Genomic DNA, 22,545 nt, shown 5'->3' on the forward strand with positions numbered 1-22,545 from the left:
AGCAATTAACAGCAACTCAAAACCTGTGCGGGAAGAACATGTCATACATACTACTGCCCACAAGATGACATTGAGAAAAAAAATTCCATCTTCAACCCATTTCACAAAAACAAAGCGAGCATTGAACATTGAATTAAATACATGAGTATGTGAGACTTGTCCCCAACATACTCATGTATTTAATTCAGACAGCAGGTTGGTATCAATTTATTGACCATCACTTTTTCGTGTTGATATTATGTTCATGTTGAAGTTTATATGAAAAATTGCGTTCGTTTCGTGTTTTTCATTCTGAGGTGAGATCCACAACTTGAAAGTAAACAGGACATCATGAATAGCAATTAACATCAGCTTAGGACTTAAGCTATTCCACGAGGATAACGTCTACACCGTATCAGAACGGATCCCCCTCCCCTCAATGAACACCGAGGGTTTTACACTGTATTATGATGGATGGACTGCAGTGTTCATTCGTGAAGCTGTTAATATAACCCTTGTGTACAACGCAACCAAATGTATGCAACGTGTGTACAAATGTGACCAGATTTGACGGAGAGACTGCCATCGTGCAAATTCCAGTTTTTCACCAGAGGAGAAAACTTTTTTTTTTTTTTCAAAAATGAGTTAATAGCACAGGCAGACTCTTCACATACTAGAGCATGTCTGAAATAAGTGTCAGAGCTGAAATCGACATGTGAATATGAAATAAATGCTTAAACATGTAGCTATAGGTGTAATGTTAGAGACCACAGAAGTGAACCTTTCAAGTCTGTTTTCTCAACTCGCTGTTTCTGCAAGACATTACTCTATAAGCCATATCTCCAAAACTGGTGGGTCAAACTGAACAACCAATATGTCAATTTGAAAAAAATCCAATGGCAGTCCCTCAGTCAAATTTAGTCACAAATGTAACCAACCACTGATGATGTTACAGTGTATATTATGATGGACGGACACAGTAAACGGGTTCGAACCTCGATGTATCTGCTGCCCATGTGGTGTTTATGTCTCTCCAGAGCCAGATCTCTGTGCTCCGTGGTGACGAATCGAACGAGGGCCTCTCCGTTCCTCCTGCCCTGAGCGTTCAGACACAAGGCCACACCGCCCCTGGCGCAACGACAGACCCACAGTTTTAATTTACCGTCAGTACTTCTTGTGCACTCATTTCCCAAAACAAAAGGCAAATTCAATACTGTAAATGGTGAATTTATATAGCGCGGGTGCAGTACTTAGTTTAGACAGTTCTTGGTTTAGACTAGTCATTGGTTTGACCAGTCATTAGTCCTACAACTACAACCTATCTCAAACCCTCACCCTAACCCTAACCTCCCATGGGGCAGCACACTTAAACCTAACCTTAACCCATGTCTAACCAATGACTAGTCTAAACTAAGTATGCACCCCGCACACCTAAACCTAACTTTAACCCATGTCTAACCAATGACTAGTCTAAACTAAGTCTGCACCCCATATAGCGCCTTTATCCAAGGCGCTTTACATAGATTGTGCATTACATTACATTACATTAACACACACACGCACACACAACAAAAGGAAAAATGTTTCACTAAAAATTCCCAAAGACGTCCCCCAGACGGCTTGCACATGGAATCAAATAGAGCCATTTGGTTCCATGTGTATGCGGTCATTTATGGGGGTCCTTGAAATTAAAAAGGTTTTTAGAACCACTAGTTTCTAATCTAGGGCAAACCAAACGTAGGAAGAAGGAACCAGTCCATCCAGTTCGGCAAACCCTGCCCCCGATTACTGCACACCAGAACCTCATTTTGAATTGATTGGGCCTGTGGCGGGGATAATCAGAGTTCATGTTTTGAAATGGACGGCGGCCAGAGAAGATTAGAAGTGTAAAACGGCTTGACCGGGTGGGTCACTGGAAGAGACCTCTAAAAACTCAAGCTTCAAACATACTTGGCGATGTTGAGGCCTTTGAAGAAGCGAGCGATGTCCTGGTCCGAGGACTGCCACGGCAGGCCTCGCGCTCTGATCACCGTCTCGCTGTCCACTGGCTCCGTCTTACTGCTACACAAACAAATAAATTAAAATGAATGTCATGAAACCTTTAAGAAGGTTAAAGGTTTCAACATCCTGGTCATTACAGTGCTTATTAATACAGAACCAACCACTGCAAAGTCCCAGTGCCCGAAGATATTTCGGAATGCAACAAGTCATCGGAAAAACAAATACTACATTTCAAGTACATTTCCGGTGGCGAGATCATTTTGCCATGAGTGCCGGGGCAGACACTCGCTAATAAATGTAGTTTTTAAATTTTGTTTTTAGAGACGTTGTTCATGTAGAAAGGTTATTGTGAAACATATGATGTAACCCAAGAATGTTTAATGTTTTATGTAAATCATTTTGCATTGCCTTGTTGTGCTATACAATTAATCCTGACTTACTTTTAACCCATTCTGGACGGGAACCCGTTTTGGTGTTTTAACTAATATAAGCATTGTTATACTTTAGCTATTACTGCTATTTTTGAAAAATCGTGAAAATGTGGGACAAATCTTTGAATATAATGTTCTTTCAAAAGACTTTTTTTTATTTCGACGTCAGGCCTTAATATGAAAAGTTACCTGTCCAACACAATGAAATGTAAACAAGACTTCCCACCGAGGCTGTGCCACTGAAGCAACTTACACAGAAAGTGCTCAAACACAGTAACACACACTCCTGCTGTTAAATGCCAGAGGTTGTCAAGGCAATAGGCTATTGGCTGTGTGAGAAAGGCGGGGATTTGATCGCACTGCGACGGGATAGCCTGGGTGAGCGCTTGATGGCAAAGTTGGACAGCTTTAATTACACGCTTGTGGTCTGCTTGTTGCTGTAATCAATGGCAGGAGCCTGAGGTCTGGTTGGGTAGTCAGTCAGGCATGGAGCCAGAACTCTAAAACTACAGCCCTGGCTAGTAGGTGTGGTTCAACGCACGGTGCGACACTGCCAAGGGAGATGGATAGTCTCTATAGATTCAGAAAAAAAAACGTCAAAAGCCCCTACGTAGTATACGTACCATGCACCGGATTCAAACTTGTACTTCACTGTTTCGAAGCAGGAGAACTTGTGATCTGGCGGGGAAAGATAAACACACAAAATGAATGTGAATGTCATTATAGGAGATGGTTTGATTTCTTTAGACTTAAGACACTACCATTATTTATTTTTTTGCAGTAAACAGGTTAGCCCTGCCGAGCAGCTTTGTGTTTTCATTTCACATTCCTATTAGCCAATCACACCCAGGAGATAAGATGGGCTTGGCATTTAATAACGGGGTATGGCAGAGAGGGGACGGCCACAGGCAAGATGGAAAGAAAACACTTGAATTGTTTTACTCTGTCCTATAAGTTTAGACTTATGATAATAATCTTATGTTAATGATTATTAACACTATTAAACATTAACATAAGATTATTATCATAAGTCTAAAATGACTAAGTTCTAAAAAATGCCTTATTTATTTCTGTTTCCTTTGTATTATGTTTCTTTTCTTTGTATACATTTTGTATTTTGTTTCTTTTCTTAAAGGCTAGGCATAATAAGCTTCGGCTTCAGCCTAGACCTTTTCGGTGCTACCCCTTTGTAAAAAACTTAAATGCAAATGATGAAACTTAACATGTAAATGTAAACCACCGAAATAAACTATTCATTCAAGTGCGTGTGGTTTAAACGTTTCCTCTGTCCTTAAGTGCAGCATCGTGTGGTTTAAACGTTTCCTCTGTCCTTAAGTGCAGCATCGTGTGGTTTAACCCATTTTGGGCGGGAATCCCTTTTAGTGTTTTAAACATTACGTTATAATTTAGCTATTGAAAAATCGTGACAATATTTATTTCAGAAAACTGGAGGATTTAGAAGATTTAGAAGGTCAGGTCAAAATGGGTTAAACGTTTCCTCTGCCCTAAAGTGCAGCATCGTGTGGGTTAAACTCTGCCCTAAAGTGCAGCATCGTGTGGGTTAAACTCTGCCCTAAAGTGCAGCATCGTGTGGGTTAAACTCTGCCCTAAAGTGCAGCATCGTGCGGGTTAAACTCTGCCCTAAAGTGCAGCATCGTGTGGGTTAAACTCTGCTCTAAAGTGCAGCATCGTGTGGGTTAAACTCTGCCCTAAAGTGCAGCATCGTGCGGGTTAAACTCTGCCCTAAAGTGCAGCATCGTGTGGGTTAAACTCTGCTCTAAAGTGCAGCATCGTGTGGGTTAAACTCTGCCCTAAAGTGCAGCATCGTGTGGGTTAAACTCTGCCCTAAAGTGCAGCATCGTGCGGGTTAAACTCTGCTCTAAAGTGCAGCATCGTGCGGGTTAAACTCTGCCCTAAAGTGCAGCATCGTGCGGGTTAAACTCTGCTCTAAAGTGCAGCATTTAACTCCCATTTCATATGGTTATAATGTGGTTATATTCATGTAGAAAACAGAAGAAATGATTATTATAACTAAAGGTAACAAAATAAACTAGAGTAAAAAAGAAAACAGTACAGTAGTACAGTAGTGCATCCCGTGGATGCAGAGGTCATTTTATTGCGTTCCTTAACTATAAACTGCGTTTTGGGATGCAAAATGCACCCTATTTTAATCTCTGCTCTGTTCACTAAAGAGACCCATGAACATCATCTCTATAGCAATGATTGTTATCAGAATATAGTACTACACTTACTACTAGTACTCACTACAGCTTTAACCCATTCTGGGCGGGAACCCCTTTGTGTTAGCATTATGTTATGCTTTAGCTATTGAAAAATGGCAGATCTACAAGCTCATAGTGCGCCACCGAGTGGCGCGCTACGAGCTTGTAGGTCTGCTATTTTAGAAAAAAATCGAAGAACGACAGACATAGAAACATTGCTTTTTCAGAAAACCAAAGCCAATCTACAAAGTGAAACATCTCATCCTGATCGCATCTCCAAGAACGTTTTTTTCCCTTTCAGCACCTTTGTTATGAAGTGGGGATGTGCATGATGATAATTACCGCACGCGTGTGTCGTTACTTACTGAGGGGTTCAGCCAGGAGGTGGAGGATTATCTGCACCATACATTTCACCTCCCTCAAGCCCATCACCTGCTCCGCCATGGGAGGGAGACCCACACCTACACACGGTTAAGGAAACTATACCCTCTCAAAATGTGACAGTGAACATTTTCAGATGATCACAAAATAATAATAATCTTGGCAATAGTATGTTGTACTTTGTGTTTTATTTTGAATATTGTCATTTCATTGACTTTGTGTGATTGTGCTCTCACACGTTGTGTATTGTAAACGAGGATAAAGCTGCCAGGCCTTCATTGTAGGAGACCAAACTTCTACCGCTCCTCTAACACATTTTGGGGCGGGAACCCCTTTTGGTGTTAGCATTATGTTATGCTTTAGCTATTGAAAAATAGCAGATCTACAAGCTCATAGCGCGCCACCGAGTGGCGCGCTACGAGCTTGTAGGTCTGCTATTTTTGAAAAATCGGAGAACGACTGACATAGAAACATAGCTTTTTCAGAAAACTGTCAGGATGTAGAAGACATTTTTTAGAATCTGATCTCAGGTCAAAATGGGCTAAAAGGAAATCTGCATGTACTGTAGATATTGGGCTTATATGGGCTTCAGATAGTACAACTTGTCAACCAGTATAGGTGTTCGACCTGACACCAGGATCTGAATGTCTCAATGGAAGAGTAGGCTCTACCATACAGATGCACTGAGCAAGGCATTATTGTTTTCCAGGTGTTGATCAAATAGAATACATATTAGTTTACTTTGCATTGTGTATTTCTCGCTTCAAATGTTTTCAAAAACATTATTGAGTGCAATGTTTAGTTGTAAATGACATGGTGTCTTTGTTTACTTGGCTGTCATGGTGGATACGGTATAAAATCAAGTGCCGTATCAAGTGTCATGCATTATCAATTTGCAGCACATTGATATGAACCTTTGATTCGACAGTGGCTTGTTATAGAGCCAAGCTGTCATTATCAAGAAATAACACAACGTTCAATTAAGCGATAGACCAATCAGAATAAAGCATTCAACCAAGCAGTGTTCCTGTATAATAAATTGTAACATACTCTACAGATGTAAAAGATATATTGTGGTAACATACTGTTGTGACGAAAATAGAGCTGAGCCAGAAGGCAAAGCTCTTTGTCTACCGAGCAATCTTCATTCCTACTCTCACCTATGGTCAAGAAGTGTTCCTACTCTCACCTATGGTCAAGAAGTGTTCCTACTCTCACCTATGGTCATGAAGTGTGGGTCATGACCAAAAGAATAAGGGCGTGAATACTAGCGGCCGAAATGAGTTTCTCCGACGGGTGGCTGGCATCTCCCTTAGAGATAGGGTGAGGAGTTCAGTCACGCGAGAGAGAGAGACTCGGAGTAGAGTCGCTGCTTCTTCGCCTGGAAAGGAGCCAGCTTAGGTGGTTCGGGCATTTGGTTAGGATGCCTCTCGGGGCGTCTCCCTAGGGAGGTCCTCGAGGCACGTCCCACTGGGAGGAGACCAAGGTGCAGTTGGAGGAAACACATCGACTCACTGGTGGAGCTGTTGCCCCCGTAACCCGACTACGGATAAGCGGTTGAAGATGGATGGATATTTAGGTTTTTACCATGAAGCCCCACAACTATAATGCAGGTCAACCGACTGAAAACGCTAAACACAACAAACTATATAGTCAACAAAAGAGGATACATTCCAGCATGGAGGACGGGGTGAGGTCCTGCACAGGGCCAGCGTTGGGGCAGCATTTGCGGAACTCTGTCCTCACGTCCACAAATGAGAAGAAACACTCTGGGAGGACGAGGTTCTAAAAGAGAAGAGATCAACGGGAATTAAGAGTCTACGCGTGAGCAAACATTAAAAGGGGTGAGACAGGGAATACCAGAAACATACTGCCTACTGCCCACACTATTACATGATTAGATTTAGGGATGTGATGAGGAACACAACAACGCAGAGAGTGCCCGAAATGTAATGGCTCTTTCCGACTACCAACGTTATCTGAAACACAGCCATAGTGTATGGAAACTAATAACAAGAACCACCAACTGAAACCAGAAATGCCATGAAATATGTGTTTCACTGCAGACTGCACAACACGAGTCACTTAGTTCTTGAGTCGAAAAGAGCCATTTAGTGAACCAATGTTCAACACGTCACAAGACAACAGAGATGCGTTAGGGGGGGACATACAACAGTAGAACTAGAAACGGTGTAGACGGTATGAATTGGCATGTATTGTGACCATACCGTGATGATTGGTAGAACTTTTAGGCTCCACTCACACTGTCACAACAGAATGTTGTATAGCTGATGCATGAGACTTGTTGACTGTTGCAAGCTCGCAATTCATTTCCATTGGAAGTCACGTGGTTTGAAGAGACAAACGTGTCGTATGAGGGGGAGGGGGGCAGTCGAAACACATACAACATACATACATCAGCTTGTAGGCAAAAATGTATCAAACCATGTGACTTCCATTGGAAATGCATTGGGGCGGCCATGACACTTACAACTTGCTTACATCTACCATGCAACATTGTTGTATGCTAGATGTATAGGTGTGAGTGAAGCCGTAGTCTACTTGTCAGCACATAGAGCCTCAGTGTGAACCCGGATTGACATTATCACATTGTGCCATTGATTGATTGATTGATTGAAGAATGTATTAACAGTTTGCAGAATTACAGTACATTTCAAGCACAAACTCAATACAAAGGCTGTTAACTGTGAGTGGACGACCCAATTAAGCATTACACTTGTTTCCAATAGGGTCCACCATGTTCAAATCATCAAAACATTTAGAGACGTACAAATAGACACTTCTATAGACAGAACAGGAATTCATCATAAAGGAGGTAAAAAGGGAAAAGAAACTTATACAGTGAGGGGGAAAAAAAGGGGTGGGCGGTGGGGGGGATTCACGTTCAGCTCCGTTAATTTGTTTTTTTTCCTTGGAGGAGCTGCGTTGGGTCCCCAAGTTGGCTCAGTGGCCATACCTTGAGTTGGCAATTATAAAAATTGCTCAACATATATGCAAGTTAGCATCCGGCAGTTTCTACACGCTGGGGACCCATACTCTAACATAAAAACGTTGGTGTACTCAACATGTCCGGGTTCACATTCTGGCAAGTGGACTATATTGTTCCTTCCTCTACTTGAAGTCAGTTGTTATTTTCACTTTCTGCAGGTTGATTTTTATTGTGTATTTCAAAGACGGAAGTTACTTTGTATTGTGGTGTCAAACATAGCAGATCTACAAGCTCACAACAACTTGTACCAATTGGCTATTGTATTGGCTGTAGACACCGTAATTTAATCCATTCTGGGCGGTGTTTTAACTAAGCATTATGTTCTACTTTAGCTATTGAAAAATAGCAGATCTACAAGCTCATAGCGCGCCACCGAGTGGCGCGCTACGAGCTTGTAGGTCTGCTATTTTTGAAAAATCGTAAAAATGTGGCAAAAATCTTTGAATATATATTCTTTCAGAGCGAACGTATTTTTTTATTTCGACGTCAGGCCTAAATGGGTTAACTTTGGCAGTGTAACCAAATGGATCCGCTCGTTCACCCAAGACGGCTCGGTTCAATACATTGAACATAATTCAATAGATTGAACATAATTCCTACTACTTCATCATTTATCATTAGTTCCCATGTCTTTGTGTTTGTAGATTGCTTTTTCCACCGTTGCCAAGTCCCGGCGGTCAGTTGTGGACGGCTGAATAAAACCAAAACATTTCCAGGATTCCGGACAACATCAACAATGATTGGCTGCCAGGACGCGATGCGTAGGAGTCAGGGGGTTAGCGAACGTCACTTCAATTGGATTTTTCCAGCCGGGGCGAAGAAGATACCAGGCTTTGTTCTTCTCGTCTTTGCATTGACTTTGTTGTAATTGCGCCGCTCTAACTTATCCAGGTTTGAACGCAGCTTAAGACTAAACAATGTCAGATGACTAAAATAGGATTAAAACTAAATGGTGTGTTATTCAAAAGACTAAATCAGAATTTGCTGTAAAAATGAACACTGAGCCCCAGCATTTAGGATGACTAAAATGTGCTTACATCACATCATCTATATGAACAAAAGACATGCATTAAGACATGGCAATCTACAGAGCAATGGACAGAGACCTCATGTGTGGGTGATTCATGGATAGCTGGCATTCCTGTGCGGATTATAACATGTTACCGCTCAGCAATAGGAGCAAGAAATACAGCCAACAGGACAGGTGCTAAACAGTTGAAAAGGGAAGGCCTATATACACTGCACATTATAAGAAGACAACATATTTTTAAACAATGGTTACTCCCTCCCCCTCCCCCCCCCCTCCCCCCACCCATGTGAAAATGCTTGTTCAAGGGGCGCCCGCTGGCCAAGTGGTCCAGGTGCATGCCACATAAGAGGCTTTGTCCTGACAGCGTGTCGCGTGTTCGAGTCCCGTTCATGACGACCTTTGTCCATCTTCACTTGATATTATCAATAAAAGGCAGAAAGGCCAAAAACAAATCTTTAACCCATTCTGGGCGGGAACCCCTTTTGGTGTTTTAACTAAGCATTATGTTATACTTTTAGCTATTGAAAAATAGCAGATCTACAAGCGGTGGCGCGCTATGAGCTTGTAGGTCTGCTATTTTTTTTTTAAATCATAAAAATGCGGCACAAATCTTTGAATATATATTCTTTCAGAGCGAACGTTTTTTTTATTTCGACGTCGGGCCTAAATGGGTAAAAAAAAAAAAAGGAAAAAAAGAAGAAAAAAAATGCTAGTCAAAAACGTAAAATTATATTTTCTCATAATTCCCGCAAACTGGACTTTGTAGACATGATACAATGTTGTTTTGCATGACACATTGCAGACAGTATTGTGGGGTGAAGGACGGTGTACCTTTTTGGAGGCTTCGGGGTGGAGGGCCTGTCGGACCACCAGAGGAGAGTCCACACACAGCTTGTAGGAGCTCCGGCCCAGGGCCTTGACCTCCGACTGCACCGTCTGCTGGAACTGAGGGAAGAAGCACACATGACAGGTACAGGCTTTTAGTTTAGACTAGACGTACTATTAAACCGACAACCTACGTACCTCAAACCCTAACCGCAAGCACGGGAGCAGCGCAGGCAGCGTATGTTCGACCGGCGACCACATGTCCGCCCGTTGTTTCCGCATGTCGGTCCGTTGGCGTGTCAGATCTGCGCGTGCATCCCCACGACACTTAACCCATTCTGACCTGAGATCAGATTCTAAAAAGGTCTTCTACATCCTGACAGTTTTCTGAAAAATCTATGTTTACATGTTGATTTTTCAAAAATAGCAGACCTACAAGCTCGTAGCGCGCCACTCGGTGGCGCGCTACGAGCTTGTAGATCTGCTATTTTTCAATAGCTAAAGCATAACATAATGCTAACACCAAAAGGGGTTCCCGCCTAAAAATACCAACCAAACAAGTTGGGCAACAAAACTAGCTATAAAACCAAATATAGCTAGAACCTGACTTTTTGGGTCCAATGCTGATCCTGACTTTGACATTTTTCACAATAACTATTTGTCACGCTCGCGTGCGTGTGATAAAACTTTAATTATACAATGTTCCTCGTTCAGACAACAAACACTATAGAGGGTATGCGCGTGACATCATCATCAAACCCGGAAGTTGTGCAGGAACGCCCACTGAGTGGCAAAAAACTACTTTCTGGCCTTGACAGCCCAGACATCCACACAGAAAAGTCCTATCTGATTGCATTAAACAACATTAAACGATGTTAAACTCACTTTGCCTGTTGCTTTGCCACTCGATTTGCCACTCGATGTGCCATTCACTTTAAGCATGTGCATACTCTCTATTGGGGGACACCTTGTGAGCTTGTAGATCAGCAGTTTCTTGATTAACATTTGAAAAAGTGTGCCTATGACATGCCCCGAAATAGGGATGGCAGGGTGAAAGGGGTTAAAAAAAAAATATATCAGCTGCCTACAGTAATTATTATATTAATTATGAGAACCTCATAAGAGAAATAGTTTGTTTTATGGTTAAAAAAAGGTTTTTAGAGTTAGGTTTACAATTCAATTAGGTTGGTGTGTGTGTGTATATTCTCACACACACACACACACACACACACACACACACACACACACACACACACACACACACACACACACACACACACACACACACACACACACACACACACACACACACACACACACACACACACACACACACACACACACACACACACACACACACACACACACACACACACACACACACACACACACACACACACACACACACACACACACACACACACACACACACACACACAGTCCAAAGTGTGTGTGTGTGTTGTGACTTGTGAGAGAGAGTGTGTCACGGGCTTGTTCAACAGGTTTCTGTGCGTTTGTCGGTGAGGGAGGAGAGACAGTCAAGGACAAGGATGAACTTGACGCTAATCACCTGGATCACGGTTTCCACCCAGCCAGACAAACGAACAGTCAAGACGAGAAAAATAAAAGTTTAAAAAAAAAAAGACCCCGGCGAGACCAACCTGCATGCCTACCACTTTCTGTAAACAACCACACATCATCATGAGCTTATCGGGGCTCCCTTATACTGGCCTGGTGGCCTTTTTGTTTAGTCAAAACTTAATGCGTTTAATTTGGGGTCATTTACTGCTGTTGTGTAAACCAGGCAACCCAGCTGATGGCGTTTTGCCATCAACACCCTCAGCTCCTTCAACCTTCTTACGGGCCATCAATGGAAGTGCAGCACTAACATACTGCAGCAGTCAAAATTTGAGCTGAGATCAGATTCTAAAAAATGTCTTCTACATCCTGACAGTTTTCTGAAAAAGCTATGTTTCTATGTCAAGTCGTTCTTCGACTTTTGAAAAATAGCAGACCTACAAGCTCGTAGCGCGCCACTCGGTGGCGCGCTACGAGCTTGTAGATCTGCTATTTTTCAATAGCTACAGCATAACATGATGCTAACACCAAAAGGGGTTCCCGCCCAAAATGGGTTAAGGCAATAAAACACAGTTTCCACTTTCCTGTGGAATGATGGCTCTCATTTAAGTTCCCGTGCATGCTAATCAAGCAGAAAATGTTTCAAGGAGGAAGAACATTAACATTAACTCACCACCAAATGATCTTGATACGAATCAAACTAAATTGACACCATTCCACACTATTAGTACTAATTCAGAATCCACTAGCAATGTTTGATGATCCTGGACAGATCCACAACTCAACAACAATTACCCAAAACATGGGCCTATTTTGGACCAAAGATGTCAAAAACAATTTACAATACTGCCCTACAAAGCTAAAGTCCAGTAACTATGTTTTTGGACACACCGATATATATATATATATATATATATATATATATATATATATATATATATATATATATATATATATATATAGCCCTTCCTTTTCCCTGGGGAAGTTCTTTGGCCTGCGCATATATATATATATATATATATATATATATATATATATATATATATATATATATATATATACAGTGGCGTGCACAGATAGACACTAGGGGGTGCTAGAGCACCCCCTGCCCTTTTGAAAAAAATAAATAAAAAATCTATTTTTTTTCTTTTTCAAAAATAGCAGACCTACAAGCTCGTAGCGCGCCACTCGGTGGCGCGCTATGAGCTTGTAGATCTGCTATTTTTCAATAGCTAAAGCATAACATAATGCTAACACCAAAAGGGGTTCCCGCAGTAATTTATTAAGCACACCTTGTAAATCTTCCTGTGATTCCTACATTGCATCCTGACATGGGACTTTGGATAAAACCATAAATTTAAAAGAAAAACTCTTGTAGCCAGTACCCCACCCATCCGCTTCTCTACGCCAAGCTATCTACCATCAGACATCAAAGGCCTACAGGATGAGTGGAAAGAGGGGGTGCACATGCTATGCTATCTGTCCTGGGGATCTTATACCTGGGTCCCAAGTGATTGATTGGAGGAGGGGTAATTTCATGTGGCCACTGGCTATATATATATATGACAGATCTTCAGACACTGAGAGGGAGTATTAGGGGGGTACAGGTTGGGGCACGCTCTCCACACAGACACTGGAGAGAAAACACAAGGCCGTTTATAGACGCTTCAACCAGCTGCTGACTGAAGGAGAAAACGTACTGTCTGAAAGGGGCTTAGAGGGACAGACGAGATAGAGACGGAGAGAGCCAAACAAATGTCTAGGTCTTCACTCACCAAATAAGATGCCCTGACCAGATTCCTCTTCATGGTGTGGACAATTTTAATTGTAACCGTCGTTTACATTGTGAGCCATTTAGTCTGCTGTGGTCCTTTAATTTCAACAAGTCTACAAAACACCACCACATCTTTAAATTCCAAAGATGTACCGCTAAATCGGTCCACTAGCATCAACTAAACAGTGCAAACTACTGTATACGTACTATAGTGAATGGAACAGAAGTTCAGAAGGCTTCACTGCCCTGCACTGAATTCACAATATTCTTCTGAATCAACTCAATTGGTTGCTCAGCTATCCGTTTTCTTGCTAGTACAACTACAACATAAGACATTAGGCAGTTTTCAGTTTTTCTTCAGTGGCCTTGTGGTTTCTAAAAACAGATGTGATGTGTTTCTGTCTGACCATGGGCTGGGGACTGTTTCTGACCATGGGTATGGGGACTATTTCTGACCATGGGTTGGGGTCTTGGAGACAGATTCTAAAAACAGGAGATGTGTTTGTCTGACCATGGGTTGGGGACTGTTTCTTCCCAACTTGCCAAGGTTGCCGTTTTAACTAAGCATTATGTTATACTTTAGCTATTGAAAAAAAGCAGATCTACAAGCTCATAGCGCGCCACTCGCTATCTTTGAATATATATTCTTTCAGAAGACTTTTTTGACGTCAGGCCTAAATGGGTTAAAATAAATCTTTACACATGAATGGCCGACGACGCTTAACCACGTAATCCCCATTTTATACTATGATAGTATTGTGCGATGAAAACAAGCAAACCACAAGCTGCCGCAATGCAGTGTGAGCTTGTAGATCAGCAACTTTTCACCTAAACATAATTTCTCCTATAATGACTTGCCCAGAATGCTAGGGGGGGGGGGTCCTCCCTAGTTGGTTAAAGGAGTTAACCCATTTTGGGCAGGAACCCCTGTGGTGTTTTAACTATTGAAAAATAGCAGATCTACAAGCTCTTGTAGGTCTGCTATTTTTGAAAAATCGTGAAAATGTGCCTCAAATCTTTGAATATATATTATTACAGACTTACAGAGTGAACATTTTAACTCAAATCTTTGCTTCTGGGAGTCCCTGGAAGAACATATTTTCAGATGTGGGGGCGGAGGCATATTACATATAATCTTTGGGGGTTCTTGACATGAAATATTGAGCATCCACTGTGATACAGAAACATGAGGTATTTCAGAAAACAGTCAGAATTTAGAAGACATTTTTTTAAATTTCGACGTCAGGCCTAAATGGGTTAATCCATTGAGACCTGGAACGCATCCATGTCACGTTAGCGTTTAACCACATTAACCATTAACCCATTTTGGGCGGGAACCCCTTTTGGTGTTTTAAACATTATGTTATAATTTAGCTATTGAAAAATAGCAGATCTACAAGCTCATAGCGCGCCACCGAGTGGCGCGCTATGAGCTTGTAGATCTGCTATTTTTGAAAAATCGTTAAAATGTGCCTCAAATCTTTCCGAAAATTGTCATGATTTAGAAAACTTTTTTTTTTTTAATTTCGACGTCAGGCCTAAATGGGTTAAAAGTGGTTAAGATAAATCAAGCAAAACATAAGATAACAGGCATTGCTATGGTATTGGTAACCAGGACGTCATCCTCACGGGTTATTGATTGACAGTTCTCATCCTGACGTGTGAAGAAGGCTTTCATCACCTGCTGTGCTCTATATATTTCATCATGTCTGAAAACGCATCCTGACGATCGAGTGACAGAATACTGTCTGTCTGACTGTGGAAACCTCAGGTCTGAATTATCCCATTTTGACCCGAGATCAGATTCTAAAAATGTCTTCTACATCCTGACAGTTTAAAATGTCTTCTACATCCTGACAGTTTAAAATGTCTTCTACATCCTGACAGTTTAAAATGTCTTCTACATCCTGACAGTTTAAAATGTCTTCTACATCCTGACAGTTTAAAATGTCTTCTACATCCTGACAGTTTAAAATGTCTTCTACATCCTGACAGTTTAAAATGTCTTCTACATCCTGACAGTTTAAAATGTCTTCTACATCCTGACAGTTTAAAATGTCTTCTACATCCTGACAGTTTAAAATGTCTTCTACATCCTGACAGTTTAAAATGTCTTCTACATCCTGACAGTTTTCTGAAAAAGCTATGTTTCTATGTCAGTCGTTCTTCGAATTTTTCAAAAATAGCAGACCTACAAGCTCGTAGCGCGCCACTCGGTGGCGCGCTATGAGCTTGTAGATCTGCTATTTTTCAATAGCTAAAGCATAACATAATGCTAACACCAAAAGGGGTTCCCGCCGAGAATGGGTTATAACAAAGAAATAGCAAAAGTAGAAGATCTAAAAGCTCAAAACACGACTATTCGCGCATTTCTTTAGAGATTGCGTATCCGCTACATTTTATTATTTTGTGTGACGCTATAGCATGAAGTAGGGAAAAGTTAAAATATGGGTTTCCGGCCAACGGCAACGATATTTGCTTCAATCTTATAAAAAATAAATGTGTGTGGGCTGGGCTCAAAACAAATAGGTGCAAATAGGGGCGGCGGTGGCTCAGGGGTAGAGTGGCTGGATGGTAACCGTAAGGTTGCCAGTCGAACCCGGGCTCCCCCAGAGTTACTGTCGAAGTGTCCTTGAGCAAGACATGGGTGAATGTAATGCACAATCTCTGTAAAGCGCCTTGGATAAAGGCGCTATATAAATGCACCATTTACCAAATAAGTGCTCAAGTGATGAATGCTATGCAAAATAATGGGTCAAACCCTCAATCACATGATCTGCTTCAGTGACACAACAATCACTTTTATTGTAGAATCCAATCCACCTACGATTCTACGCACCCGTCTTTGAAATGTTAAGGGTTAAATGTCTTGTTCAAAGACATTTCAATAATAACCTCCTAGGGGGATTTAACCCATTTTGACCCTGGGTCAGATTCTAAAAATGTCTTCTACATCCTGACAGTTTTCTGAAAAAGCTATGTTTCTGTGTCAGTGGTTCTTCTAATTTTTCAAAAATTGCAGACCTACAAGCTCGTAGCACGCCACTCGGTGGCGCGCTATGAGCTTGTAGATCTGCTATTTTTCAATGGATAAAGCATAACATAATGCTAACACCAAAAGGGGTTCCCGCCCAAAATGGGTTTTAACACGGAAGATTTTGACTCCCAAGCAGCCATTCCAACTCTTGAGCTACTGAAATCCTGTTATGGATCATTATTGAGCAACATGACATGTTTTGTTCCGTCCAATATCTGTCGTGTCTATTGTGATACCGGTTATCACCATTACTCCGATAGGACTCCATTACAACCAGCTAGACTAGTACCCAGAAGTTGGGTCGTCATCTACAGTAGGCCAGTCTGCCATAATTTAAAGTTTGCGTCGCTTCCGTTCCAATCTGGAGAAGAGCCAGAGACATTATCAGTCATCTTAGGGTCCTCGACCGGCACGCCACCATCAAACAGGTATTACAACATGCATTACTGGTGTACAGATGGGGATCTTAACCCAATTTGGGCGGGAACCCATGTTGGTGTTTTAAGCATTACGTTATACTTTAGCTATTGAAAAATAGCAGATCTACAAGCTCATAGCGCGCCACTGCGCGCTATGAGCTTGTAGGTCTGCTATTTTTGAAAAGTCGTGAAAATGCGGCACAAATCTTTGAATATATTCTTTCAGAGCGAATGTTTTAACTCAAATCTTTGCTCCTGGGGGGGTCCCTGGAACTACATATTTTGAGATGGGGGTCCGTGGCCCAATAGAGATAATTCTGGGGGTCCTTGACATGAAAAAGGTTGAGCACCACTGACATAAAAACATAGGTTTTTCAGAAAAATGTTAGGATTTAGAACCTCAGTCCAAAATGGGTTAATGCCACAGAAACATGCAACGCAAATACACGGGTCACACACACACACACACACACACCCACACACACACGCACTGCTATGGAATGCTAAAACAATGAAGTTAGATTAGATTCCTGTCCTGGCAGGACTGCATTCTGTGCATGCATGGGAGGACACAGAGATAGTTGTGGCACCGGTCCATGACACCACGAGTCTTTGCACTTTCAACTCTGCATACCCAAGGGGCCAGTGAGGCTATTCAACGTTGAAGCTCTCCTCCCTAGTGGTAGGAGGAGGGACTACAGGCGGACCCGTGTATTCATGACCGGGAAACCCCGTGCAGCTGGGCTTTAACATTGAGCGCTCGGTTGCACTTCCGCATTTGACCACCAAAATTTGGTGGTCAAATGCGGAAGTAGACGTTCTGAGACGGTACTTCCGGCAGTCTTCCGGGTGCTTCAAAACGCCACTGAGCAACTTCCACTGACATGAATAGCTGGGGGGGGGCGGAGCTTTGCGCCAGTTCAGTCTCTATCCTTTTATATACTCTATGGGCATACCCCATTCTGGGCATGCCCATTGTTATAGCCGATACATCTACAAGCTCAATATGCAACACGGTGTGAGCTTGTACTGTGTTAAGTCAGTCATGGGACTATTTTCCCGTAACCTTTATTTTTGAGTGGTGCTCCAAGGAACAGCAATGTCCGTGTTCAACTATGTGTGTGACTATGTTTGTGTGCGACGTTAATGAGCACCAGTACCAATGAGTACCAAAAGTGGCGCTGATGTGCCAGAAACAGAGAGAGAGAGAGAGAGAGAGAGAGATAGTGCTGCACTGTTGCCTGCTAATGAGAGAGGAGAGAGAGGGGGGGATTTGCACCACTCGTCATACGACGAAGAATAATAAAAGGAAAGTGGTTAACTTAAATTATACCACAGGTCGTTTCGAGGAAGCAATCCGATTGGTTGAAACAGCCTTCTAGCCGTGGATCAAACCAGCACCATTCACCACCCAATCAAAACAAAGAATTCAGCTGCTCTGTTTTCCCAGAGCGCTAGCAAACTCGGTGGCTAGGCTAGCTGGTTTCTTGGGACATTTGTGGTCGTAGTGACTACATCCGTCATTAAAACAAATATTATTTTTTTTCAGTGATTTTCTTAGTTTTAAGGGTAACTGTTGTATAATTGCAATATTACACGAGAGGGTGTGGTTTAACGTGATTATTGCCACTTCAGTGATGCTTGCGGAACTCTACTTTGTCTCGTTCCTGACCGCATCACTGTCGTGGCAATAATCACGTTAAACCACACCCTCTCGTGTAATATTGCTTAAGTGTTAGACAACAAATGTCTGTCAACTCACTCATTTCTAGGACGAGGCTTCCATACTGTACATCTCACTACAGTGAGCAAAATATGATCCCAGTTAAATCAAAAGTATCAAAACTAACTATCAAAAATACCAGATACTTTAAAGGAGAATTCCATACTAGAAGGCTTTCTTACCTTTATTTGTAGTTGTTACGTCCCCACCAAAGAGGTCCAGGTGTTAATTTGTGCAAAAGCTCCTTATTGGCTATTTCCCCTACCATAAGCCCTAAATGAATTGGAATTGAATGGGGCTATGGGGTGTTGTGCTAATTCGCTTATTTCCATCGCTCAAAATTATTATTTTTTTGTATATATCCTCTCTTCATAATGTAAATAATATCCCAAGCGGCACACTTTACTAGTTATTTTGATGGAAATAAGCGAATAAGCATAACCCCATAGCCCCATTCAATTCAATTCATTGAGGGCTTATGGTAGGGGAAATAGTCAATAAGGAGTTTTGTGCTGATGCAATACGAGTTTTCAGAAAAAGCCAGTGTGTTTCATGATGGTATGAAGAGATAACCGAATGACAGTAGTGTTTGTTCATAGCGGTGTTAATAGCTGTTCACAGCTATGCGTGCACTGCAGCCACGCCTTGTTCAATCACTACAGCCGGATTAGTGAGAGAGAGAAAGGTAAATGGTTTTAGAGGAGGTGGTGGCACGCCCTGGCCATTTCTCCTGTGCCAAACCACACTTTAATCAAGCAGCTGCACACAGGACGCAAATCTAATCACTAGGAACAGGTATGTTGCAAAAACAGGCCCCTGAACACTCCCTCAGCAGAGGTAAATACAAAAAAAAACAATAGCACATTAACCACTTAAACCCTACACACTTCTTTTACCATCACCCCTCTATTAGTCCGATCCTTTTCCCCCCCTCTACAGTCCACACCAAATCTATTCACTGAAAATATATAAATGGTGTATTATATACTAGTGCTTTTATCCAAAGCGCTTAACCCTTCAAACGGGTGAGCTTCATTTTTATTGGCTTTTATCGATGTGGGCCTTGACACGTTTTCAGGAAGTAATTAAAATTCGATTGTTATGGACTTTTGATAATAAAAATACACAAAATAGAAAATGTACCCATTTTTTTGGCATCCATTGTTAGGTCTGCTCATATGAGCCTGAGGACCACGGATGTGGTCTAAAAAAGTGAGAAAAACATTTTTCATTTCACTACGCCTTTAAGCAGAATCCCCTCTTTTCAATTAATCAATTTCAAATTAGATCTGATGTGGTATTTTACGTCACTGCTGTGTGTGTTGGGGCAATCCAAGCAAAACAAACTCAATATTTATCTTCTCTACCTCATTGGCTTTTCTCCCCACAACAAACAGCAGTGTCTGGCCAGCTGCACTACCAGTTGTGAATAAACAAATATTGCTTTGGCTCTCATATGACATGATTATCTACCAACGAGTATGTCTTCTTGACAAGCTCTACTTGGATCTGTCAAAAAATGACTAAAATCTTTTAGAAGTCTAAGTGTTAGAGGCCAAGTAATAATGATTGATCCGATTAAACCATTTAGGCCTGACGTCGAAATAAATAAAGTCTTCTGAAAGAATATATTCAAAGATTTGTGCCACATTTTCACGATTTTTCAAAAATAGCAGACCTACAAGCTTGTAGCGCGCCACTCGGTGGCGCGCTATGAGCTTGTAGATCTGCTATTTTTCAATTGCTAAATAATGCTTAGTTAAAACACCAAATTGGGTTCCCGTCCAGAATGGGTTTAGGGCATTTTTGTGAGTTAGGACGACACCCATTTCCACCATCTTTGCGCGATACCGTTGCACGACGACGTATAAAATAGGGCATACACGCCGTTAAGATGATTTGAGGAGGGTCCAGCCGCTGATTTAATGCCATCTGACAGCGTGTCGCGGGTTCGACTCCCAATGACCTTTGCTGCATGTCACTCCCCATTTCCTGTTAGTCTACTATCTATCAATAAAGCCAGAAAAAATAAAACACAAAAATATCAAAAAAAAAAAAAAAAAGAAAGAAATGAGGAATTAGTGTCAAACATTGTGTCTCAGTCTGTGACAGAGACTGCCATAGGCTAGGAGACAGACTGTGGCCTTTGAACATGTGCATATCACTGTTTGTTCTATATAGTGTACTTTGCATGCTGAGAAAAGCTGAAGCCATTGGTGATAAGAGCACCAGGGTGTGACAACGCCGATCCACGTTGTTCCATTTTGCAACTGGGACAAAATGTGTGTTCATAACTTTACGGGTACAAACACAACACGTACCATTTTGTCAACAAACTGCGACCTTCTCCAGTGCTTACCGACTACATTTGCCATCAATGTTCCCATCTTAATCCATTCTGGGCGGGAACCCCTTTTGGTGTTTGATGTATCGCGTTATACTTTAGCTAATTAAAAATGGCAGAACTACAAACTCATAGCGCGGCACCGAGTGCCGCGCTATGAACTTGTAGGTCTGCTATTTTTGAAAATTTGTGAAAATGTGGCGCAAATCTTTGAGTATATATTCTTTCAGAGGGAACGTTTTTAACTCAAATCTTTGCTTCTGTCCCTGGATCATATTTTCAGATGGGGCTCCGCAGCCAAATATATATATCATTCTGGGGCAGTGGGGGTCCTTGACATGAAAAAGTTTGAGAACCTGCATGCACCGACATAGAAACATGGGTTTTTCAGAAAACTGTCAGGATTTAGAATGCATTTTTAGAATCATCCTCAGGTCGAAATGGATTAATTCCCAGACTTAAGTGTTAGTGGAGAGTGTTGTTTATCACTGCAATCAACTGCCAAGTGGAACAAAACGTACAGGCAGGGCAGTAACACAATATTATAATCCATGTCTGTTACAAGCCTGTAAGGTGAGATCTGATTAGCCATAGTTTGTTTCGATGCTCCCAGACAACAAGCATTCATTCCGGGGCACGGTGGCACAGCCGGTAGTGCTGTCGCCTCACAGCTAGAAGGTCCTGGGTTCGATTCCTGCTCGGGACGCTGTGGGCGCGTGTTCTCTCCTCCACGTCATCAGTGCCCATACCCGAGGCGGGGGGGTTGGCGAAAGGGCCTTTCTGTGTGAAGTTTGCAAGCAGTAACCCTGGTCTCTAAACTGCCTCCCCATGGCCAGCCGGGGCACCTGATGGAGGGGAAAGGAACTGGTCGGAATAACTTGTCCTTCCACGCGCCAAGTCCGGCCGGGGAAAGTCTCCCCCGCAAGGGGGAAAAGAAGCCGCTTGGGACTCCTCATGCATAGAAGGAAGCATGAGGTCAGTCCGCTGGTGCCCCCCCCAGATTGGCAGAGGAAGTGTAGCACCCAGGATTACATTAGATAATTGAAACTGGGTGAAAAAATGGGTATCAAAATCGTGGGAAAAAAGAATTGTGGTGATTTTACGTGAATTAAAGGTTATATAAGAAAGAAAAAAGAAAACGAAGTTTGATTCCTATATTTAAAAATAAAACAAAACTAAGCCTTTTCACAAAATAAAAAACAAATAAATTTCAAAACTATATAATGACCCTTGGTTGCGAGTAGATGGAGCATCAGTCTGCAGGCTGCTGCATCCTGCCTGCTCCCTCAGACTGAAGAGCTTTTGACCTGAGATCAGATTCTAAAAATGTCTTCTACATCCTGACAGCTTTCTGAAAAAGCTATGTTTCTATGTCAGTCGTTCTTCGATTTTTCAAAAATAGCAGACCTACAAGCTCGTAGCGCGCCACAGAGTGGCGCGCTACGAGCTTGTAGATCTGCTATTTTTCAATAGCTAAAGCATAACATAATGCTAACACCAAAAGGGGTTCCCGGCTCCCGCCCAAAATGAGAGCAGCCCAGCTACAGGCACGCTGGGCAAGACCTACTGTCGAGTGCCCGAACGGAAGTGCTGGAATTTGGCTGAAGCGGAAAAGTGTCAACTTCCAGGGGAAGTTCAAACGCTGGAAGCCCCGCTTCCTTCCACCTAGGCACTCTCTGCCTTAGGTCAAGGGTTCTCAACGTTTTTGGCCGGGGACCCCCGGAAATGCTTTGGCAATGTCTCAGGACCCCCGCCCGCCCCCTCCCGACCCCCAATATAAATTGACTGCTA

General features: G+C 42.2%; 1 protein-coding gene across 4 annotated transcripts in view; it reads right to left on the reverse strand.

Moving 5' to 3' along the window:
- esrp2 (epithelial splicing regulatory protein 2) overlaps window positions 1-22,545 on the reverse strand; it is a 53,161-nt gene that overhangs the window by 24,779 nt on the left and 5,837 nt on the right. For 2 of the 4 annotated variants that reach the window (XM_079497283.1, XM_079497285.1), the window contains exons 4-9: window positions 9,886-9,999; window positions 6,685-6,799; window positions 4,999-5,094; window positions 3,035-3,089; window positions 1,930-2,037; window positions 975-1,107 (exon numbers count right to left, since the gene is read on the reverse strand). In XM_079497283.1, the coding sequence (XP_079353409.1) occupies window positions 975-1,107; window positions 1,930-2,037; window positions 3,035-3,089; window positions 4,999-5,094; window positions 6,685-6,799; window positions 9,886-9,999 (621 nt within the window). Of the gene's footprint in view, window positions 1-974; window positions 1,108-1,929; window positions 2,041-3,034; window positions 3,090-4,998; window positions 5,095-6,684; window positions 6,800-9,885; window positions 10,000-22,545 lie in introns of all 4 variants that reach the window. The other 2 variants (XM_079497282.1, XM_079497284.1) reach the window with 1 other exon arrangement.

The sequence above is a fragment of the Electrona antarctica genome (genome assembly GCF_951216825.1).
Source record: "Electrona antarctica genome assembly, chromosome: 3".
In the NCBI taxonomy this organism is placed as follows: Eukaryota; Metazoa; Chordata; class Actinopteri; order Myctophiformes; family Myctophidae; genus Electrona; species Electrona antarctica.